We start from the raw sequence: 21354 nt of genomic DNA on the forward strand, positions 1-21354 counted from the left end.
CGTAAAGGAAAATAACGGACATTCACATGGTGCTTACTGTGTGCCAGGCTTTACACACATTAACCCAAGTCATCCCAGCTATTGGGTATTGGTTATGATTTCCAATTTATAGGGGGAGAAACTGAGGCACAGAAAAGTTAACTAACAAGAAGAACCAAGATTTGCCCCCCAGGCGTCTGGCACCAAAGTTGTGGCTCTACCCACTGGACCACACTGCCTCCAGGTAAATACCTGCGATGCTGAGTTATTAGACAGACTGCCTCTACCCCAGGGAAATCATTCCAGATGGGGCACAGATCTATCTAGAGGAAGGTTCGCCACCATTTTCTCTGTAAGAGTGAAAAGCTGGAAGCTTCCTAATGCCCCGTAATGGCAGATTACTTGAGAAAACTGACAGAGCAACTGAACTTGAAAAACTGAACAGACTCATCTTCTCTCATACCCCATATCCAACCTGGGAGCAAACTTTCCAGCTTGACCTTCAAAATATATTCAGAATTCAGCCACTTCTTACCATATCCACCATGACCACCCAGGTCCAAATCACCATCGTGTCTCACCTGGGTTATGGCAACAGCTCCCAGCCTTTCTCCATGATTTTCCAGCTACAGTCTTCAACACGGCAACAGCAGCGAGTCTGTTAAAAAAAAATAAATAAATAAAATAAAAATTTTTTTAAAGAGTCCAATTATATCACTTCTCTGCTAAAACCCCCGCAATGAGGCCCATTTCAGAGTAAGAGCCAGGAGGCACTTACAAATGCTGTTTGCACCCAGTGCCCTCTCCAAGCTATCCCCTCATTCATGCTGCACTGATCACACTGGTCTCCTGGCTGTTCCTGGAATATGCAAGGCCTGCGGCCTTTGCATTTGCTATTCCTTCCACCTGGAATGCTTTTCCTCTAGAAATCTACATGGCTCCCTCCTTCACCTCTTTCAGGCCTTTGCTTATTGTTTTATTTTTATTTCTATTTTTAATTTTTTTTTAATATGAAATTTATTGTCAAATTGGTTTCCATACAACACCCAGTGCTCATCCCAACAGGTGCCCTCCTCAATACCCATCAACCACCCTCGTCTCCCTCCCACCCCCCATCAACCCTCAGTTTGTTCTCAGTTTTTAGGAGTCTCTTATGTTTTGGCTCCCTCCCTCTCCAACCTCTTTTTTTTTTCCCCTTCCCCTCCCCCATGGTCTTCTGTTAAGTTTCTCAGGATCCACATAAGAGTGAAAACATATGGTATCTGTCTTTCTCTGTATGACTTATTTCACTTAGCATAACCCTCTCCAGTTCCATCCATGTTGCTACAAAGGCCATATTTCATTCTTTCTCATTGCCATGTAGTATTCCACAGTGTATATAAACCACAATTTCTTTATCCATTGGCCTTTGCTTAAATGAAACTTCCTGGGGCACCTGGGTGGTTCAGTCAGTTGAGCGTCCGACTTCGGCTCAGGTCATGATCTCACGGTCCGTGAGTTGGGGCCCTGGGTCGGGCTCTGTGCTGACAGCTCAGAGCATGGAGGCTGCTTCAGATTCTATGTCTCTGTCTCTGTCTTCCCCTCCCCCATTCGCACTCTGTCTCTCTCAACAGTAAATAAACGTTAAAAAAAAAATGTTCAGAGGGGGCGCCTGGGTGGTTCAGTCAGTTAAGCGGCTGACTTCGACACAGGTCATGATCTCAATTGCTTGTGAGTTCGAGCCCCTTGTCAGGCTGGAGCCTGCTTCGGATTCTGGGTATCCCTCTCTCTCTGCCCCTCCCTCGCTCACGTTCAGTCTCTGTCTCTCAGAAATAAATAAAACATTTAAAGAAAAATTTTTTAATTTAAATGGGACTTTCTCAGTGAGGCCTTCCCTGACCATCCTATGTACAACTGTGCCCCTCTCCCGGCATCCTTTTCCCTGTTTTATTTTGTGTTTTTCTAGAGTGCACTTATCTGTATACCACGTACTGTATATATTTCCTTATTTATTGTCTTTGATGTCAGTCTCTCACCACAAAGAACACAAGCTCCAAGGCAGCAGAAACCTGTCTTGGCTCCTGTCTTATCCCAGGGCCTAGAACGGGACCTGAAATGCAATAAATATTTGTCAAGTGAGTGCACCAAAAATGACACCATAATTCTAATAAGCAAGGAAAATGAATGAACTACCATAGTCCACAAGAATCACAGTCTCATAAACATCGTGTTGGGTGAAAGAATCCGGATACAAAAGCTTAATACTGTCTGAAGTCATTTGTATAAAGTTCAAAAGCAGGAAAGACTAAGTGCCAGTGATAGGAGCCAGGATAGAGGTTACAACTGGGAAAGAGGTTGGAGGTTGTGACCAGGACAGGGGACAAAGAGGATTTCTAGGGTGCTAGTAATGTTCTAATTTTTTATCTGAGTGGTGGTTACATGGGTGTGAATACTTTGTGAAAACTGATCAAGCTAATCACCTATGATATTTGCATTTTCCTTTACGCTTGTTATATTATCAATAGAAATTTATTTTTTTTTAACGTTTATTTATTTTTGAGACAGAGAGAGACAGAGCATGAACGGGGGAGGGGCAGAGAGAGAGGGAGTCACAGAATCTGAAACGGGCTCCAGGCTCTGAGCTGTTGGCACAGAGCCGACGCGAGGCTTGAACTCACCGACCGTGAGATCATGACCTGAGCCGAAGTCGGACGCTTAACCGACCGAGCCACCCAGGCGTCCCTAGAAATTTATTTTTAAATTTTTTTTTTCCAACGTTTATTTATTTTTGGGACAGAGAGAGACAGAGCATGAACGGGGGAGGGGCAGAGAGAGAGGGAGACACAGAATCGGAAACAGGCTCCAGGCTCTGAGCCATCAGCCCAGAGCCTGACGCGGGGCTCGAACTCACAGACCGCGAGATCGTGACCTGGCTGAAGTCGGACGCTTAACCGACTGCGCCACCCAGGCGCCCCGAAATTTATTTTTAAAAGATGCTCCAGAGGTATACTTTTTAGCCTGGTAAGACCCCGTAATATATGGCTAAATTTCAAAAGTAGGTTGCCTTTCAACAAGAATGCCAAGACAAGTTAAGGGGGAAATGTCTTTTCACCAAATGGCGCTGGGAAAATTGGATAGCCACGTGCAAAAGAATAAATTTGGTACCCTCCCTCATATATACAAAAATCCATTCAAAATGGATCAAAGACCTAAAAATAAGACCTAAAATATAAATCTCTTGGAAGTATAGGCGTGAATCTTCATGATCTGTTATATGTCTGTACAACCACGGCAGTGCCCTCAGCGCATTCTGTCTGTGGCCCCAGTTTTAAAATCCCACAATGGCGCCTGGGTGGCTCAGTCGGTTAAGCGTCCGACTTCAGCTCAGGTCACCATCTCGCGGCCCGTGAGTTCGAGCCCCGCGTCGGGCTCTGGGCTGATGGCTCGGAGCCTGGAGCCTGCTTCCGATTCTGTGTCTCCCTCGCTCTCTGCTCCTCCCCCGTTCATGCTCTGTCTCCCTCTGTCTCAAAAAAAAAAATAAATAAACATTAAAAAAAAAATTTTTTTTAAATCCCACAGTATTGGGGTGCCTGGCGGGCTCAGTCAGAGGAGCATGTGACTTCTGATCTCCTAGTCATGAGTTCGAGCCCCACAGTGGGTGTAGAGATTACTAAAAAAATAAATAAAGTTTAAAATCCCATTAAGAAACTTCGAGAATTTTTTTTTAATTTTTTATATATCAAGATTAGTTTCGGGTGTGCAACATAATGATTCAATGCTTGTATATATTATGAAATAATATAATATTTATCACAGAACACAAAGACTTGTTTTTCTTGTGATGAGAAACTTTTAAGATCCACTCTCTTAGCAACTTTCAAATATACACTACAGTATTATTACCTGCAGTCGCCACGCTGTACGTTACAACCTCATGATTTATTTGTGTTATAACCGGAAGTTTGTACCTTCCGACCCCCTTCACTCATCTCACCCACCCTCCCAACCCCCGGCTCTGGTAACCACCAATCTGTTGTCTGTATCCAGGAGCTTTTTTTTTTTTTTCCCTTGTTAATTCCACATATAAGCGAGCTCGCGCAGTGTCTGTCTGGCTTATTTCACGCGGCATGTGAAAGGTCCACCCGTATTGTTGCAAATGGCAAGATGTCATTCTTTTTTTGTGGCTGAGTAGTAGTCCATCCTACCTAGACATCACATTTCCTTTACATTCATCCATCGTGGGTACCTAGGCTGTTTCCATGTCTCGGGCGTTGTAGCTAATGCTGCGGTGAACATGGGCGTTCAAATATTTTTTCAAGCCCGTGTTTGCACTGTCTTCAGATAAATACCCAGGAGTGGGCTTGCTGGATCATACCGTAGTAGGACCTTTGAGAGTTTTAAAAGGTTTACGTGTGTACACCCAGCTGTGGAAAAACAAGATCGACAACGACCAGGTTTTGCATCACCTATGAACAAACACACCTCGCCAGTTTGGGTTTTCTTTGCCACCCTTGTGGGGACATACCTGTGAGTGATCAATTCTTGAATGTATCACAGGAAGTGTGTCAGCGTTGGAGTCTCAGGCTTGAAAGACACCCAGAGTGGCGGTGAGCGGTCGTTTGCAGCGTTCAGCTATTTGCCTGGGGGTGCTCAGAGGATCTTTGACTTAGTCTCATGTTGCAATTGGGGAAACCAAGATTCAGAGAGGGGCGGCGGCCTGCCCAGGTCACACAGTGAGTCGTGGGCCCAATCGGCACTTCTTCTGCGTTCACCCCCTCACTAGCGCACCGCACGATTGCCGAGCACCCGCTCTGGGGCAGGTACGGTGGTAGGCAACGGGGACAGAATGCTGACCCAGGCAAGGTCCCTGTCGTGGCGGCATTTGAGACTGGCAGTGAACAAGTAAACAAGTAAGCAAAACCATGATAGGTGTCAACAGAGGGGCCGGGGAGGGCCACACCGAGGACAGACAGCCAAGCTGCAGGATGAGAGAGAGCCAGCTGTGGAAAGAACCAAGGTAAAGGCGTTGCCGGTTGAAGAGACTATGAGCACAGGCCGTGAAACAGGCGGAGGCATAGAAAGCAGCCCAGGCTGGCGGGCGAGTCCAAGAGTGAGGTGAGGGAGGCAGCTGGCGGCTGGACAGGAGGCCTCCCGAGGGAGTCTGGACTTACTCTGACTATGCTGGGGGCAGGAGGAGAAGGAGGAAGTCACTGAAAGGTCCCAGCCACTTGAATTCTAGAACAGACACCCAGACTCAAAGATGCCAACATTTCCCTTTCTGACTCTCCGAGGCCTCTTGGTGCCCGCCGCTCACCCTGTGGTTTCAGCCCGGCAGCGGAGGGACACCCAGCCTGTGCCTCCCGTGTCAGCGGGGCCTTGCCTGTCCTTGCCTGTTCTCTCCTACCATACACAGCTCTGTGCTGCAAAGAAAAGCCAAGCCCTGGCAGGTGGCCATCCATAGCCACTCTGGTCCATCTAGGTCCTTCCCGCACCAGCTAGACACCCCTGCATGTTCGGGGGTTTCCAAAGATCACCTCCTACCCCCAGAAGAGGAAGCAGTAGCTTCCACGTACCCATCCCCCCATGCGCTGGCTGCTGGGTGAGAGGCATAGAGTCTACACCGGTGTCTCAAAGACTCCAGGCCTAGATAGAGACAGGGAGAAAACTGGAAAGCTGCAGAAAGGACCTAGGGAAAGGATGGGAGGGGGATTTCCAGCCTCGCTCAACATAGAGCCAGCATCTCCAGCCATGCCAGGCCCTCTGCAGGGCAGTGTGGGGTGGAGGTGAATGGGTTATGGGTTCTCACCGGCCGGCAGGCCAGAAGCCCACTGTTTGGGGTGTTCCCCTCAAAGTCCCAAGACCCTGACGTTCTCTTTTAACAATGACAGCATGACTGTGCCGTGGCATTGGATGACCACTTCAATAAACAAGGTCAGTAGGCAGACACTTAGGGAGAAAACACTGGGTCCCCTACCTCACACCATATGTGAAAATCGACTGTAAGGGCATTAGAGAATCCCAGAGAAGAATGGCAAACTGGAAAGGTGTTGAGAACAGCGGGAACTGCCAGCACTTTTGCAGTGCTTATGAGGGACCAGCGCTGTTCTACGTGTTTTGCACATGTTAACTCAGTTTCAGCCTCACAGTGGCCGGCAAAGTTGTTGCAGAAGCAGCGAGAAAGAACAATAACAGAGAAATCTCTGTGGTCTTAAGGTATGACATGGGCTGTGAAAGCCAAGATTGATAGGGTTGACTACTTTGAGCTTGGCAACTTCTATTCATCCAAACACCCTATTTTTATTTTTTTTAATTTTTTAAAGTTTATTTACTTTTCAGAGAGGCAGAGCATGAGCAGAGGAGGGGCAGAGAGACAGAGGGAGACATAGAATCTCAAGCAGGTTCCAGGTTCTGAGCCATCAGCACAGAGCCCGATGCAGGGCTTGAACTCACGGACCGCAAGATCGTGTCCGAGGCTGAAGTCGGGCACTTAACTGACTGAGTGACCCCAGCGCCCCCCGAACACCCTATTTTTAGAGAGTACAATGCAAACCACAGGGTGGGAAAGAATATTGGAAAGCGCAAAGACCCAAACGAACTCATGAAGAACCCCTACAAACCACTCAGAAAATAAGCCAATCAAAAAAATAAACAAAAAAACAAACAAACAAAAACAAGCAATGGACTTGAACGGAGGCTATACGGGTAGAAAATCATCCCACGAAAAGATGCTCCACATCACTTCTCCCTAGGAAATGCAATGTAAAACCATGAGAGCCCGCTCCCCACCCGCTGGAATGATGGCAATAAAAATATACCAACCGCATCAAGTGAGTGACAATGTGGAGCACCTAGGACTCACGCGCCCTGCGGGTGGCAGGTGGGGGCACAAAGAGACACAGCCACTGGGGGCATGTTTGCTATAATCCAGCCCAGATGAAGCTCTTCGGCTGTTCGTTCTCTAAAACCCGGGGATTTCATCTCACATGCGCGTGTGCACTTGGATGAATGTGCAAGAATATGCCCAGCCGCACGGGCCACAGTGGCCCAAACTAGAAACAACCTCAATGTGTGTTGACAGATAAAAAAGAGAGAGAGAGAGACACAATGAGGTATTCAAATAATGTAGCTACACACCAACAAAAAATGAAAAGGCTGCAGCCACACACACACAAATTGATGACTGCGATACACAGAAATGTTGAATAAAGGAAGCAAAACACCAAAGCAGACAAACCGCGCGCGCATGGCTCGATTTACATAAAATTCCAAAGTAGGTGAAATGAAGCTCTATTGTTTTGGGGTCTATTCATAGGTGCTAAATTTGCAAAGAAAAGCAAAGAAGTGACCCTCCTCAGAATTAGGAGTGTGACGATTTCTAATGGGGAAGGAGGGGATCATAGCTGGGAAGAGACACGTGGTGGCCTCCTTGGGGACTGGTGAGGCTCTATTCTCTTGGTTTTGTCCCCGTCTCTTGCCCTTGAGGCCACAAGTGCTAGTGGCCATGAATGACATCACAGCCACAGGTCTGCCTTCCCCCGTACTTTCTGTCGGGAGTGTCGGATGCAGCTTTGCCCAGAGGAAGGCCCCAGACGGAACTGTGAGTTTACCCCATTTCCCTTTCATGTCAGGCATTGGCCCTGCATCCCACCAGCTCTGTGCGCCAAGCCTCACTTTCCCCATCTGTTAATGGGGCACAGTGGCCCCCACCAGGCCTGGCTCATAGGCTAGAATAAGGAATGTTAATTGGGAAGTGCTGCTTGAATGCCAGAGATTATCTGGGGCTCTGAGGGACAGCCCAGCCCACTGCAAGGCTGCATGAGGCCCAGCTAGATCCCTCAGAAGTAGATCCCTCAGGGCTGGCCCTGCCTCGCCCTGTCCTGCTCGCCCCTTCCCTGCGGGGCTGCCTGTCTTGGGGTTCAATACTCTATCTGTCATCAGCCAATGGGCTGGGGCGACCAGGAGTAGGTCACACAGCCTATTTCCTGTTTTCTAAGGGGGAACTCAGATGCGGCGGCCTCGCTAGAGCCTAGAACAGAGGAGAGCTGAAGGGGACCATGTGACACTCCTCCTGACCCCCCCTGGACCCACACAGGAACCAGAGGCCTCAGGTCAGTGCTTGATCCCCACCTCGGTGGGGCTCTGCCCTCCTGTGGCCTGAGCCCCCTCCTCCTATGGGCCTCCCCCAGTACCTGCTGGGGGCAGTGTGGGGCAGAGCCTCTACGTGTGGGGCTCCCCTTAGCTCATTGGGGTAGAACAGGAAGCAGATCCCCAACCCTCCACCACCCCCATTCTTTTGAGGTACCTCTACAGCCCGTCTTGAGCCTGGAGAATAAGTCACCACACAGAAAGTGGTGCCAGGCAACCTTGGGGACTGGGGCAAAATGCAGAAGCCAGGGCCTACCCCCAAGCCTGCCGGAAGGGACTCTCTGATGGGAAGAACCAGGAAACCTGCTGTTACAGGCTCCCCGGACCCCCACCCGTCCCCCTGAGAGGCTTTACCCTGCTGTATTGGAGCCTCAGTCCGCTGGAAAGTCCTCTGCAGCTCCTCAGGGAGGCAGCACGGGCTCTGAAGGTGGCCCACTGTAGCCAGCAGAAGAAGGCCTGGATGGGACGGGGCAGCCCTCGGAGGGAGGAGTGGTACTCAGGGCCTGGGAGGGATGCAGGAGAATGGCTGCACACACAGCTGGATGGGGCGGGGGCTTGGAAGCTGTTCTGCACCCCCTCAGCCAAGCACAGGACCTCAAGCCACCGGCACCAGCTTTTGCAGGGTTTTCTTATAAAATCGAGAAATCTTTGCTAGACAGGGGATGGGGACGGGAGAGAAGCCCCCAGAGAACCCCATGCATGGTTGTCCCCACAGAGCTTTGGGAGTGACAGGCTGCTTTCCCCATTTCACAGATGAGGAAACTGAGGCCTGGAGAGGACCGGGAAGCTGTCCAAGACTCCTTGCACATGCACCAATGCCTGACTTTCTCCTTCTCACTCCTCTCATAGTGACTCCCAGCCAACCCTATAAGAGAAAACATAAGGGAACTGGCTTTGCCTGCTGAATTTGATTTTTATTCAAAGCCCTGGGTTCATGCTCAGCTTTCCCGGGTCTTCATGGACGTGTTCAGCCAAGGCCATTATTTCTGGGCTCTCACAGGGTCTCTGGGCAAATCGTGTCCTGCTTTTGACCTGGTGCCAGCTGCCTGATCGGGACAGCAGGGCTGGAAGGGCTGGAGCCATTGAGGCTTGCCATCACCCGCTTTACCGAGGAGCTAACTGAGGCAGGTACGTAGGAGCACCCACAGGAAACACTGGGCTTCCCAGGGTGGACCCAGAGTCCACTAAGAAAACATGGAGACCACTCACCACCTTGCCCCGGCACCTGCCAGAATATAGAGAGTCCGTCCTTCACCATCGGTGTTCTTGTCAGCAGGACAGGGCTTGTGGCCACACTTCTGAGGTGGGGAAACTGAGGCTTAGAGATAGTAAACAATTTGCATTCAGACCCACAATTGGTCATGATAGAAGGCCTGTCTCCTTAAGGGGAGAAGAGGCAAATGAGGTGTGCAGGCTCTGGCAGGCTCAAGCCATGCCCTTGCTCTGTGCCTCAGTTTCCCACCATATAAGGTAAGGTTGGACAGAGGCTCCTAGGGAGACATTCACTGGGCAACTGCACAGAGCCACCTGGAGAATGGACCAGAATTCCTTCCATCTAACTGGAGAAGAGCTGCCCCCCAAAGGAGGGCCTCTCACCCCGGCCCCAGATGACCTCAGGTCTCCCCAGGCCAGGCCTTTCCAGAAGGCCTTCAGCCCTGGAGTCAGGATGGGCTCTGGCCACTTGCGGGGAAAAAGCTGTAACCCCACCCCTCTCTAGGCCATAATCAGCGTGAGGATTCAGACACGGGGCCCGGAACGCAGACCAGAGTCTCGTCCCCATGTGCCCCTTACAGCTCCCTCAGATCTTGGGAAGAAGGAGGTAAGGTTACTTGCACCCTTCTGATTTTGGATCTCTGTGCCAAAGTGGTGGCCCAGCTCCTCGCTCCATCTGAGCTAATGTTTTAGTCCTCTTTTTTCTAATTTGTCTCAGACATGTTAAATTCTATTCCAACTTACATTACTTTTTCAAAGTATTATCATGTGTCAGATATTCATAACAGGGACTTGGGTGCCTGGCTGGCTCCGTCGGTAGAGCGTGCGTCTCTTGATCTCAGGGTCATGAGTTCGAGCCCCATGTTGGATGTAGAGATTACTTAAAAATAAAATCTTTAGGGGCACCTGGGTGGCTCAGTTAAGCGTCTGACTTCGGCTCACAGTTCGTGAGTTCAGGCCCCCCGTCTGTGCTGACAGCTCAGAGCCTGGAGCCTGCTTCGGATTGTGGTTCCCTCTCTCTCTGCCCCTCCTCCACTCATGCTCTGTCTCTGTCTCTCAAAAATAAATAACTGTTAAAAAAAATTTTTTTTTAATCTTTAAAAAAATAGGGGCACCTGGATGGCTCAGGTGGTTGAGCGGCTGACTCTTAGTTTTGGCTCAGGTCATGATCTCACAGTTTGTGAGCTGGAGCCCCGCATCTGCACGGACCGTGGGGAGCCTGCTTAGGATTACCTCTCTCCCTCTCTCTGCCCCTCCCCTGCTCACATGTGTGCTCTCTCTCTCTCTCAAATAAATCAACTCTAAAATGATGATAATAATAAATAACAGGGACTATTATACAGGGCCAGGTATGTGGGGAGCCCTGAGCTGTTGACTTAACCCTCACACCAGCATCGTGAAGCCAAGCTCCGCTCTTATACCCGATTTATAGGAAACTGAGGCACAGAGAAGTCCAGGCACGAGGTCATCTTGTTCACTGATCTGAGTCACAGACCTTACTGTGTAAAATAGCCCCCAGCACTCCCACTGTCTGCCCGCCCCCACGCCCTGAAGAAGGTGGAGAGGCATCTGGGTCCTGCCCACCACATACTAGCCTTGATCGTAGGCAACTCTCTCAGTTCCTTTATCAGAAAATGCAGCTTAAACTCCTTCTGCACACAGAATCAGTTAAGTGAGAGAGTGGGTGTTGAGCACAGAGCACTCGACCTGGCACGTCACAAAACATTCAGCTTTGCTCGTTGGGTACGCTCACCAGCCGCAGAACCTTGGGCTAAACCTCAGTTTCCTCTTCTGTTACTGGGAGTCACGACAGATTTTTGTGGGCGTTAAATAAGTGGATGTGAAGAAGTTAGGAGCATACGAAGCGTGTTCCGTAAGTCCTAAGTGTCTGTCTAGAGACGGAGGGAGAGAGAGATGGGAGGGATACATACCAGTATCCCTGCTTTGGACGTTGCAATTCTATTTACAAATGAACAGAAAATGGAGTATGGGGATGTGCTTCCGGACAAGACAGCATCTTGCTCCCAAGTAATCCTGACTTTGCTTGAAATCAGATTCAGAGCAACTCGATAATGGAAGCATCGTGACAACAAGAGAGGGCTTGGACCGATCAGTTCAGCAAAGGGGCAGACCCAGGCCTCTCATGTGGCAGCTGGGTGGACAGCTGGGTGGGCAGTGGGGACTATGCCACAGATCGTAGCACCCCAGGGCCCACTAGGAACCCCAACACGAGTGGGAACTCACTGCCCTCTTTGTCCCCCTAGCAGCCTTGGAGTTATGGCCAGTCCTGAGCACCCTGGAAGCCCTGGATGGATGGGACCCATTGCCCAGTGCGCGACAGGGACTGAGCAGGAAGCAGCAGCCACTGGCCCAGACCTCCCATGTCCAGGACCTGATGAACACTTAGGTGAGCTTGAGGCTTGGGGCTTGATCAGAGATAGAGGTCTAAAGACATCTGAAATACAAATGTGGGCCCTTCAACAGATGCCGCGGGAGAGGGGGCAGCTTTCCTAAGTTGACACAAGAATTTGGTGCCAGTCATCTTTCTGGGAGATGGTTCCAGGAGTCATAGCAGGGGAGCGGTAAATTGAGGAAAGGAAGGGCAGGAAGCCAGGACAGGATGTTGATGGAGAGATTACTGCTGGAGGCAACTGGGCTCAGTCCCAGAGGGGGTCCTCTGCAAGACATATGGAACACATCTCAGAGTCATCCCATCCAAGAGGTGAGGGGACCAGTCCCATCCTTCATCAGCCAAGGAAAGTTCCAGAACATACCGCTTTAGCTGAAGGAAGCCCTCAGTGTGAGAGTCCTAGGTGCTTCCAGTAGAAGCCAGTGGGACATTCTGGAACAGTGAGTGCCCAGCACCGCTATAGTGTCATGTCCTGGAGCAAATTTATTTACTCATTCGTGCATTCCTTCAGTATGCGCCTATGGACCGTCTGCTCTGTCCTTGGCCCTGTGCGGGGCCCTGGGGAAAACAAGAGCGAATCAAGCACCGCAGGCCCTCCAGTGTGGTAGGGAAACAGATCTGTGAAAAATAATTTGAGATGTCACCAAAATAGGCTGTAGGGACGAGGTGGGAGGCTCTTACTCTGATGCAAGGAGACAGTCGAAGTGACATCTGGGCTGGGTCTTGAAGGGCACCGGAGCCCCATATCCCTTGAAATAAAATGCACAGCGATCTGTGCATCTCGGCGGGGAAGGATTCTCATCGTTCCCGAGATCCTCAGAAGGGCTCACCGCCCAAGGGAGGTCGAAGACACACTGTTCGGTTTGCAGGTAGGCAAACAGGAGGGTTGCATGTCAGGCGGAAGGAGTGGCAGGTGCAAGCAAAGGCGCGGAATGTGGGAAGTCAGAGAGGGAAGAGTCTGGAGCGGCCCACCGGGCTGAGCCTGGAGCCCGGCATCCTCAATCGCTCCCTCCGCTGGTCGCCCAGTGTGAGCTCAGGGGCCGGGGCAACCGCACGGGCGTCAGCGCTGGAGGGAGTGCAGAAGCCAACAAGCCACCGTCCCTGCTTGTCAGGAGCATGGGCCTCGGTCGCCCGTGGCCAACCTGCAGGCGGGAATTGGATGGTGCAACGGAAACGTGCCGCGTTTCACAACGGAGACACCAGCTGGCGGTGCGGGTGGGGGGAGGAGGAGGGGTGCCGTGTCAGGCTGTCGTGGGGGGGGGCGGGCTGGACGCAGCCGGGGTGGGCCCGGAGTCTGGGCAGGGGGGGCCGGGGAGGGGGATGCGCAGGGCTCTTCCGGATTCGGACATCCCACCCCAGACAGACCCAGCCATCTCCCCGAGTGCACCGAGCCGGTGCAAGTGCTTAAGGGTGCCGTCCCTCCAGACACCCCCGGCGGCCCCAGCCCCAACTCCAGCATGACCACCGGGGAGCTGCAGGAGTACTGGCGGAAGGAGAAGCGCGGCTGGAGGCGCGTCAAGCTGCTCTTTGAGGTCGCGTCGGCCCGCATCGAGGAGAGAAAAGTCTCCAAGTTCGTGGTAAGTGGACCTCCGAGATCCGGCAGCGGCCGCCCGCCTTTCACCACCTCCTTCCCGGCCCCCGCGCAAGTCGGTGGGGCCTCAACTCTCCCGAGGATGAAATGGGCCCTCGCACTTTGACTCACAGGGTTCTAAGGCGGGGGGGGGGGGGGGGGGGGGGCAAAAAGCCAGATCTTGAGCTCAGCATTGTGCTCAGAACTGTGAGAACACGGTTCCTGATCCTGAGGAGGAACTGGCCCACATTAAGGCCGAGCCGCCCACAACTAACCACCTGTGTCTCTTCGCCAGTCTTTGCTCCCCACCCCCGTCATTTATGTTATTATTAATAACTAAGAATATTATTAATAATTATATATCCTATAAAATAATGATATATCATCATCATAATTACTCTATTTTCTTTAAATTAGATTACTTTTTAAAAACACTAAACAAGGGGCGCCTGGGTGGCCCAGCTCTTGATTTCAGCTCAGATCATGATCCAGAGTTCTGGGATCAAGCCCCCCCATAGGGCTCTGCACTGAGCGTGGAACCTGCTTGGGATTCTCTCCCTCCGTCTCTCTCTGCCCTTCTCTGCTTGCGCTTGCTCTCTCTCTCTCTCTCTCTAAAATAAATTTAAAATTTTTTTTAAACCACTAAATAGCTTTCAAAGGGGAACCAATATCACATAGCATAAAGAAAAGATAATTATAAAAGTAACTACAAGGAGAGCTAAGTGCTATTATTAGATTCTAGCTGGTCATGCCATGGCTGGCGGGAGGCTCTGGGGTTAGGGGTTGTTGCTCGTTTTGTTAAAATGGAATTTTAGGGGCGCCCGGGTGGCTCAGTCGGTTAAGTGTCCGACTTTAGCTCGGGTCACAATCTCGAGGTTGGTGAGTTCGACTCCCACATCAGGCTCACTGCTGTCAGTACAGAGCCTGCTTGGGATCCTCTGCCCCCCTCTTTCTGCCCCTCCCCCACTTGCACCTACACACACATACACACACACATACACACACACTCTCTGTCTCTCTCAAAAATAAAATAAAACATTAAACTAGATGAATAAGGGACGCCTGGGTGGCTCAGTTGGTTAAGCGTCCGACTTTGGCTCAGGTCATGATCTCACGGTTCACGAGTTTGAGACCCGCATCAGGCTCTGTGCTGACGGCTCAGAGCCTGGAGCCTGCTTCAGCTTCTGTGTCTCCCTCTCTCTCTGCCCCTCCCCCACTCTCGCTCTCTCTGTCTGTCAAAAAATGAATAAACATAGCCTGTTTCCAATTCTGTGTCTCCCTCTCTCTCTGCCCCTACCCCGTTCATGCTCTGTCTCTCTCTGTCCCAAAAATAAATAAACGTTGAAAAAAAAAATTAAAAAAAAAAAAAAAGGGGCGCCTGGGTGGCGCAGTCGATTAAGCGTCCGACTTCAGCCAGGTCACGATCTCGCGGTCCGTGAGTTCGAGCCCCGCGTCGGGCTCTGGGCTGATGGCTCAGAGCCTGGAGCCTGTTTCCGATTCTGTGTCTCCCTCTCTCTCTGCCCCTACCCCGTTCATGCTCTGTCTCTCTCTGTCCCAAAAATAAATAAACGTTGAAAAAAAAATTAAAAAAAAAATGAATAAACATTAAGAAAAAAAATTTTTAATAGATAAATAAATAAATAAATAAAATGGAGTTTTAGCCCGTGTTGGGGGCTACGTTAGTGTCCAAGTAGGAGCCATATTCAACCCTTCTCCCTGCCTTGCCCCCTTAATTGGGACTGGGATAATAACAACGGGGACACTGAGCACTGACCGCGTGTTGAACACAGTCCCCTGTCCCTGCAGTGCATTAACTCATTTCATCCTCACCCAGCGAGGGAGGCGCTACCACTATCCTCGTTTCATGCATGGGAAAACTGAGGCTTGGAGAGAGAGGGTCAAGTACCTACCTAAGACCACACAGCTAGAGCGCGGTGGAGCTGGGTTTGCAACCCAGGCAGCCTGTGCCCTTAATCAGTATGCTCTAGCTGAACGAGAATCGAGAAGCAGTAATTTTCTTACCGTATAACATCACTGCCAGCATACCGCCTAAAACCACCTCTCAAGTGGATCTAATCCAGGCTCCCCAGTTTAGGAACCTGGGGCCGGGTTTTGACGATATGGGTGGGGACCACCCCCAGGCTCCCTGTCCCCTCCCCTCCCCCCCCCCCCGTTTCCTGTGCTCTTTGTCCCACGAGACGCCTCCATGCTGCCGTGTTTGTTATTCTCGGGTTGACTCTTGTCATGATTCGCTTTTATAGCTCAGCAGATGCTGATGGCAATTCAAAACAGAATTGCGTATAACGATAACCCATTTTCAGGGTATGCTTGAAATGGTGATCATCATTATTTTTTATTTGCCGGGGCTCACTCTGTCAGTTAAAACCTCCTGTTCGGAGGTAGTCAAACGCTCTCTCTCTTTGTGCCGTAGATGTACCAAATCGTCGTCATCCAGACAGGGAGTTTTGACAGCAACAAAGCCGTGCTGGAGCGGCGCTATTCAGACTTTGAGACGCTCCAGAAAAACCTCCTCAAGACGTTCAGGGAAGAGATCGAGGACGTCGTCTTCCCCAAGAAGCACCTGATGGGCAACTTCACGGAGGAGATGATCTCCGAGCGCAAGTTGGCCTTCAAGGAGTACCTGAGCCTGCTCTACGCCATCCGCTGCGTGCGGCGGTCCCGCGAGTTCATCGATTTCCTAACCCGGCCGGAGCTCAGGGAGGCCTTTGGCTGCCTGCGAGGCGGTCAGTACACCAGGGCCCTGGACATCCTGGTGCGCGTGGTGCCCCTGCAGGAGAAGCTGACCGCCCACTGCCCCGTAATGGTGGTCCCCGCCCTCTGTGCCATGCTGGTGTGCCACCGTGACCTTGAACGCCCTGCTGAAGCCTTTGCGGTGGGTGAGAGGGCCCTCCAGTGCTTGCAAGCCCGGGAGGGCCATCGCTACTACGCCCCCCTGCTGGACGCCATGATCCGCCTGGCCTACACGCTAGGCAGAGACTTCATTTCGCTGCAGAAAAGGCTGCAGGAGAGCCAGCTCCGGAAGCCCACCCCCTGGGGCCTCACCCTGAAGGAACTCACCGTGCGGGAATATCTGTACTGAGCCCCTCCGGCAGGCGGGCTGGAGACTTGGGGTCACCGCTGCTCGGTGGGCGGTTTGGGGTTCACATTTTAGTGGGCAGAGCCACGTTGGACCCTAGGTTGCTGGGTGACCTTGGACAAGTCCTTCCTCTGGCCCTCCGTTTCCCCATCTTTGTTGAACAGAGGTCCCTCGGGGCATCCCTGGAAGCCTCCGCTCGAGTCCTGTGTCCCTTTGATGCCAGGTTCACCTCATCTCAAAACCACGAACCCAGCAGCTGCCCAAATGCCAGAGAGTGAGATCCATCTTTCTGGTGCTTTTGCAGGTAGCTGGAGGGGAGGTTGACATTGCACGCCACGGACAGAGCTTAACCCATCTCGTACAACAGCTCTCTCCAGCTGTCCTCTCTTTCCTCTCTGCTCCTTCTCCCCGACCTTGCCTGCAGATATCCCCACCGTTATCCTAAATATTCCAGCTCTTCCCTCTTAGCGTGTAAACCTGACTCGCAAAACAAAAGCTCATCCACTGCTCCTCAAGGCCAACTTTGTCCCTAAGATGGGGTGTATGGGACGCTTTGAAGGGCGGAGGGACACTGGGCTAGAACGTAATCATGTCATAAGATTCTATGAAACGAGGCATTTTTAGGAAGGGAAGTTGCCCACGATTCTCTGGTTAGGATTATGCAACTCGTTGCCGGGTTGGGTTTTCATTTATGGGCAACTGGCCCCCAAACAGGCTCCCTGAGTTATGTAGACACAGCCCTGAAGGGAGGTGGGGTGATACACAGTGGGACCTCTGGGTAGGACACTGATTGAATGCTTAACACCTCCCCATTGAGGACCAATGTTCTTGGAACCTCTGTGCCGGATGGGGATGCCCTTGGCCGAAGTCTGCTTTCAGGAGAGGACACCGAGAGCCCAGAGTGGAGGGGAGTCTGGACCCAGAACCCAGGCTCGACACTGGTCCTGAAGCTGATGGTACAGGCTGGTTTGGGCCAATGTGTGTTTGCGGCTAGAAGTCCCTGGAGACCTAAACCATCTGCTTGAACTTATCAGAGCAAAAGAAAGAGGCTGTAACCTGGACCCGTAATGTGGGGCACCAGCCTGGCCCGTGCGAGGATCTGGCTCCGCACGGGGATCACAGTGGCCGTGGACGGGCATCCGCCAAGCTGCACCGGAACGTGTTCAACCGCGACACCGTGTGGCGGCAGCTGTAGCGGCCCGATCAGGCTCTGGCCTCGAGGCTAGAAACATCTGATGATACCTGGGGACAGAGAAAGCTTCAAGTCCCTCAATTTACGCAGGGAGGACACTTTGAATGGGAGATGCCAGGCTTCTCGAAAATCTGGGCGTGTGGGAAATTACAGTGTTAAGTGGAAATGCAAAGGGCCGTGACTCTACCTGTCGTGCTGAAGAAGACCGTACTGATGTCGTGAGTCATTTCGTCCAATGGGAAATGCCATCAACTATAAGGTGCACCAGATATTCACTCAGAAGGAAAATATGGCCAACACGGGGAGTGTGATAGGAGTTTCCAGCAAGAAGCTGGGAGAGCAAAGACTTAGCTCCCAATGTAAGAAACCTGCTTGGGAGAAAGGACGATCAGGAAATGCGAGAATCAAATTTGGCACCAGGTGGGGGGTGGCAGTCTTCCTCCTAGAACTTGAACTGTGAGCGTTAGGGTCTGAACACATACAATGTGGTCCAAAATACTTCATGCAGAGAGGTCACCGTGAAGTGGCCTCAGAGGCAGGTGCTCTAGGTCCCCGACACCTCAGAAAGTAGGTTCTCTCTGAGGGAAGTCAACATCGAGTCAGGCCAACAGAGAGTGTAAGGTGCCATTGACAGAGGTGCTGAAATGTGGGATGGGGGGCAGAATGTGTCTCAAAATCACATATATATGTGTGTAGTATAGAGGGAGAAATTTTTTAAAAATTTTGTAACGTTTTATTTATATTTGAGAGACAGAGAGACAGAGTGCAATGGGGGAGGGGCAGAGAGAGAGGGAGAATCCGAAGCAGGCTCCAGGCTCCGAGCTGTCAGCACAGAGCCCGACGTGGGGCTCGAAACCACGAACCACGAGATCGTGACCGGAGCTGAAGTCGGACCCTTCACTGACTGAGCCACCCAGGCGCCCTGCAAATTTTTCTAAAGCCTATATGGGGTGGAAGGAACTTACAAAACCATGAACCCCACCTGTCTTCCCCCTGGACACAGTCCCAGGACTCAGGGAGCTCCCGGTGGGAGCATCATGCCAGCCTCACCCACACCCAGGAACCCATTCTGGGCACTCGGCCCCTAAGCCTGAGTGGGCTGGGGGCTCATTCCCACGGAAGCCTGCTCCAGCAGCCCCTCCATCCCATCCGCAGGGGTCAGGCTGCTTGGGAAGGCAGCAGGTGTCTTACCCTGCCCCAAGCCAGGCTGGGAAGATGGCATCTCTAATGGCTGCCTGTGGGCTAAAAAGCAGAGCATTTTTGGAGCCCGACTGTGTGTCCAGGGCTTTCCTCAGCACTGCCGGTCCAGCTCTGCCCCGGAGATATTCGTATCCCATTTTACACATGAGCACACAGACACATAGCTTAAGTGACTTGCCCAAGGTCCCACCACTAATGACAGGTACAGCAGGAAATTAAACTCAGGCCTGTGTGACCCCAGGCCTGTGCCTTCCCCACTGAGCCCTACTTCAGAGGGGAGCAGTGAGAAGAGACGGTAGGGATATGTCCCTGGTCCTCTTATCCTTAAGGACCCTTAAAGGTCATTTCACTCACCTCTGTTTCTAGGTGGGGCACAACCTGGAGAAGAAACTCACTCAAGGTCACACAGTGAGGCAGGGATAGCTCCGGGACCAGACCTGGGGTGTCCACATCAAAGTCATACGGTCTGGCAGGCAGGGCAGAGAGAACGATCCCTTCGAAGAGGCCCTTGGGGGTCACCCAGCTGAACCCGGGGGCGCAGGGCCAGTCTTGAGGCTTGGGCCGGGGGCCGGCCGGCCGGGAGGCTCAGGTCAGAGTAGGCTCTGGTCCACGTGGCCTTGGCTCTGGATATCCCCTTGGCTGCAACTCTGTCCTGGAGCTGCAAGGCCAGTTCCCATGCCACCTGCTGGTGGGGGAGGGGCACCTGCTCAGGGGCTCTCCAGATGCTTCCTGTCCCTCCTGCAGCAACTGCAAAGAGCTGCCTTCCCAGAATCCTCCTGCTCGGCCCCACACACCCCCCTCTTTGGGGCCCCACAATGCCACCACCTGTTCTAACATTCACTTACCATTTTCCTGTTAGCAGTCTCCTTTTACTTATGTAAATTTGCCTGAAAAAGAAACTTCTTATTACCGCTATAAATGGAAAATCAGAATCGCTTGCTATAATTAGAAAGGTAGCGTAAAAATAAACACAGCGAAACCTATTGCTGTTAATACACTTCACAGGCCTTTGTCTGAGACAGGCCTTGAATGTGAGGCCGCCAGAGGCTCTTTGTGAAAAGAGACAGAGACACCAAGTTGAGACTTCTCTTCGATTTACTCAGAAGGACTGGAAAATCCTGCCAACGGAAGTAAGTTTCCGACCACGTAGGCTGGATCGTTCGATGTTGTCTGTGCATGGTCCCCTACCATCTGGGGTCCTACTCCCCGCTGCCTGGCCCATGGCCTTGGTGCCCCACCCTCAGCCCTGTATTCAGCCCTGCTGGCTCCCCAGCAACTCAGTCGCGGGCCTGGTTTTGACTTTGGTTGACATCCTTGGCTTTCAACACCCCACTTGGGAGGTGGTACCTAGGCTCCAGGTCCTGGCTTCATACCTGATTTCAGGTAAGACCCTCAATTGGAAGGAAAATTCTAGCTCAGTCAAAATTCAGATCTGCAACACGCCCTCTGGTTCGTGTCGCCGTGCCCTGCCCCCCAGTATGAGCAAGAAAATGCTGCTCCCCAAAGAGGCCCTGCACAGAGCCCTGGCCTCATAGTCTGCTCCCAGAATAGGTTCCCACCAGCCTTATCCATCTATCTGTGCACATTCTCATTTTCTCAGTAAACAGCGATTGACAATGCTCCCACTATTTGCCAGACCCTGCCAAGACCTGGGGACTCAGCAGTGAAGGGCACAGCCCCAGTCTCTAACCACACTGAGGTTAGAAGGGAGTCACTCACAGAGCAAATGGAACCTGAGACCAAATAGTCTCCCTCAGCCAGATAGTCAGGGAAGGCTTCTCAGAGGAAGAGGTATTTAAGGGAGCCACAGGAGAAGCTAAGGAGGCACTACAGGGTGGGGAGGGGAGAATTTTAGGCAGAAGAAAAGCAGAAGCACCCTCGAGGCAGGAAACTCCATCCCTGGGGACCCTTGGTTGAGGCCTGGGCCCAGAAAGGGCCCGAGATGCCCTTTCCCCGATGCACCACCCTGGTGGTACCCGCTTCGAGGAAGGGCTCCAAGTGCTGACAAATATGCCTGGCAAGCCACATCTGTGCCATTATCCACCTCCAGTGACTGGCTCATTGCAAAGTGGACAAGCTGGGAGCTTGTGTTTAGGACGCACAGACCCTTTTGGTTACAAGCAACAGAAACCCTGGGTAATTTAGCAGGGGAGGAATGTATTATCCAAAAAATCCAGGAATAGACTAGCTTCAAGCCAAGTTGGATCCCAACAATCAAACCTCGTCATCTGGTCTCTCTCTAACTTTCTCTTTCTGTCTCTCTTCCTTCTGCTTCCCCTGCTTTGCCTCTCCCTCGGGCTCTCCTCCTGGTGACAGGATGGCTGGAGCGACACCAGGCTCATATGCTTCCCTCTGGGCAATCCCAGTGGATCCCCCTCCAGGGCCTTGTGAAGTCCCTGGCCGGTAGGATATGGACGAAACACCCCCATGTCCTTTCCTGAGGAGCCAGGCAGGGCAGATCCTGTCCCCAAGTGCCGCGACCACAATTAGCTTGCCCAGCCTTCAACAGAAATAAGTCTTAACATATTGTTTTGTAATCTGTTTTCCAAATTTTAAAATAGACTTTTTTT

General features: G+C 51.8%; 2 protein-coding genes across 7 annotated transcripts in view; one reads left to right on the plus strand and one right to left on the minus strand.

Annotated features, from left to right (window-relative positions):
• The window catches only part of NOD2 (nucleotide binding oligomerization domain containing 2), a 37481-nt gene extending 36850 nt beyond the window's left edge, over positions 1-631 (minus strand). The window contains exon 1 of the mRNA XM_032591330.1: positions 561-631. The gene's annotated coding sequence lies outside the window, so the exon portion shown is untranslated. The remainder of the gene's footprint in view (positions 1-560) is intronic.
• A 7316-nt stretch (positions 632-7947) lies between these two features.
• SNX20 (sorting nexin 20) lies at positions 7948-18305 on the plus strand. Of its 6 annotated transcripts, none has more exons than XM_030297718.1 (5): positions 7948-8066; positions 8857-9231; positions 11580-11722; positions 13085-13302; positions 15727-18305. In XM_030297718.1, exons 3-5 carry the CDS (start codon positions 11593-11595, stop codon positions 16393-16395), a joined length of 1017 nt encoding a protein of 338 aa, XP_030153578.1. In that variant the 5' UTR covers positions 7948-8066; positions 8857-9231; positions 11580-11592; the 3' UTR covers positions 16396-18305. The 6 variants fall into 6 exon arrangements, with proteins under 6 accessions (XP_030153578.1, XP_030153583.1, XP_030153579.1 ...); XM_030297723.1 differs by having other exon boundaries at positions 13151-13302; XM_030297719.1 differs by having other exon boundaries at positions 11583-11722.
• Positions 18306-21354: the final 3049 nt, after the last annotated feature.

This window comes from Lynx canadensis, chromosome E2 (assembly GCF_007474595.2).
Source record: "Lynx canadensis isolate LIC74 chromosome E2, mLynCan4.pri.v2, whole genome shotgun sequence".
Classification (NCBI taxonomy): Eukaryota; Metazoa; Chordata; class Mammalia; order Carnivora; family Felidae; genus Lynx; species Lynx canadensis.

What these genes read in the sequence shown, in the direction of transcription:
- SNX20 (XM_030297718.1), top strand. Translation starts at nt 11,593, where the DNA reads ATGGCCAGTCCTGAGCACCCTGGAAGCCCTGGATGGATGGGACCCATT. An exon ending in AGGACCTGATGAACACTTAG is followed by an intron (nt 11,723 to 13,084) that starts GTGAGCTTGAGG and finishes ATCCCACCCCAG; the next exon opens with ACAGACCCAGCCATCTCCCC. An exon ending in GAAAAGTCTCCAAGTTCGTG is followed by an intron (nt 13,303 to 15,726) that starts GTAAGTGGACCT and finishes TTTGTGCCGTAG; the next exon opens with ATGTACCAAATCGTCGTCAT.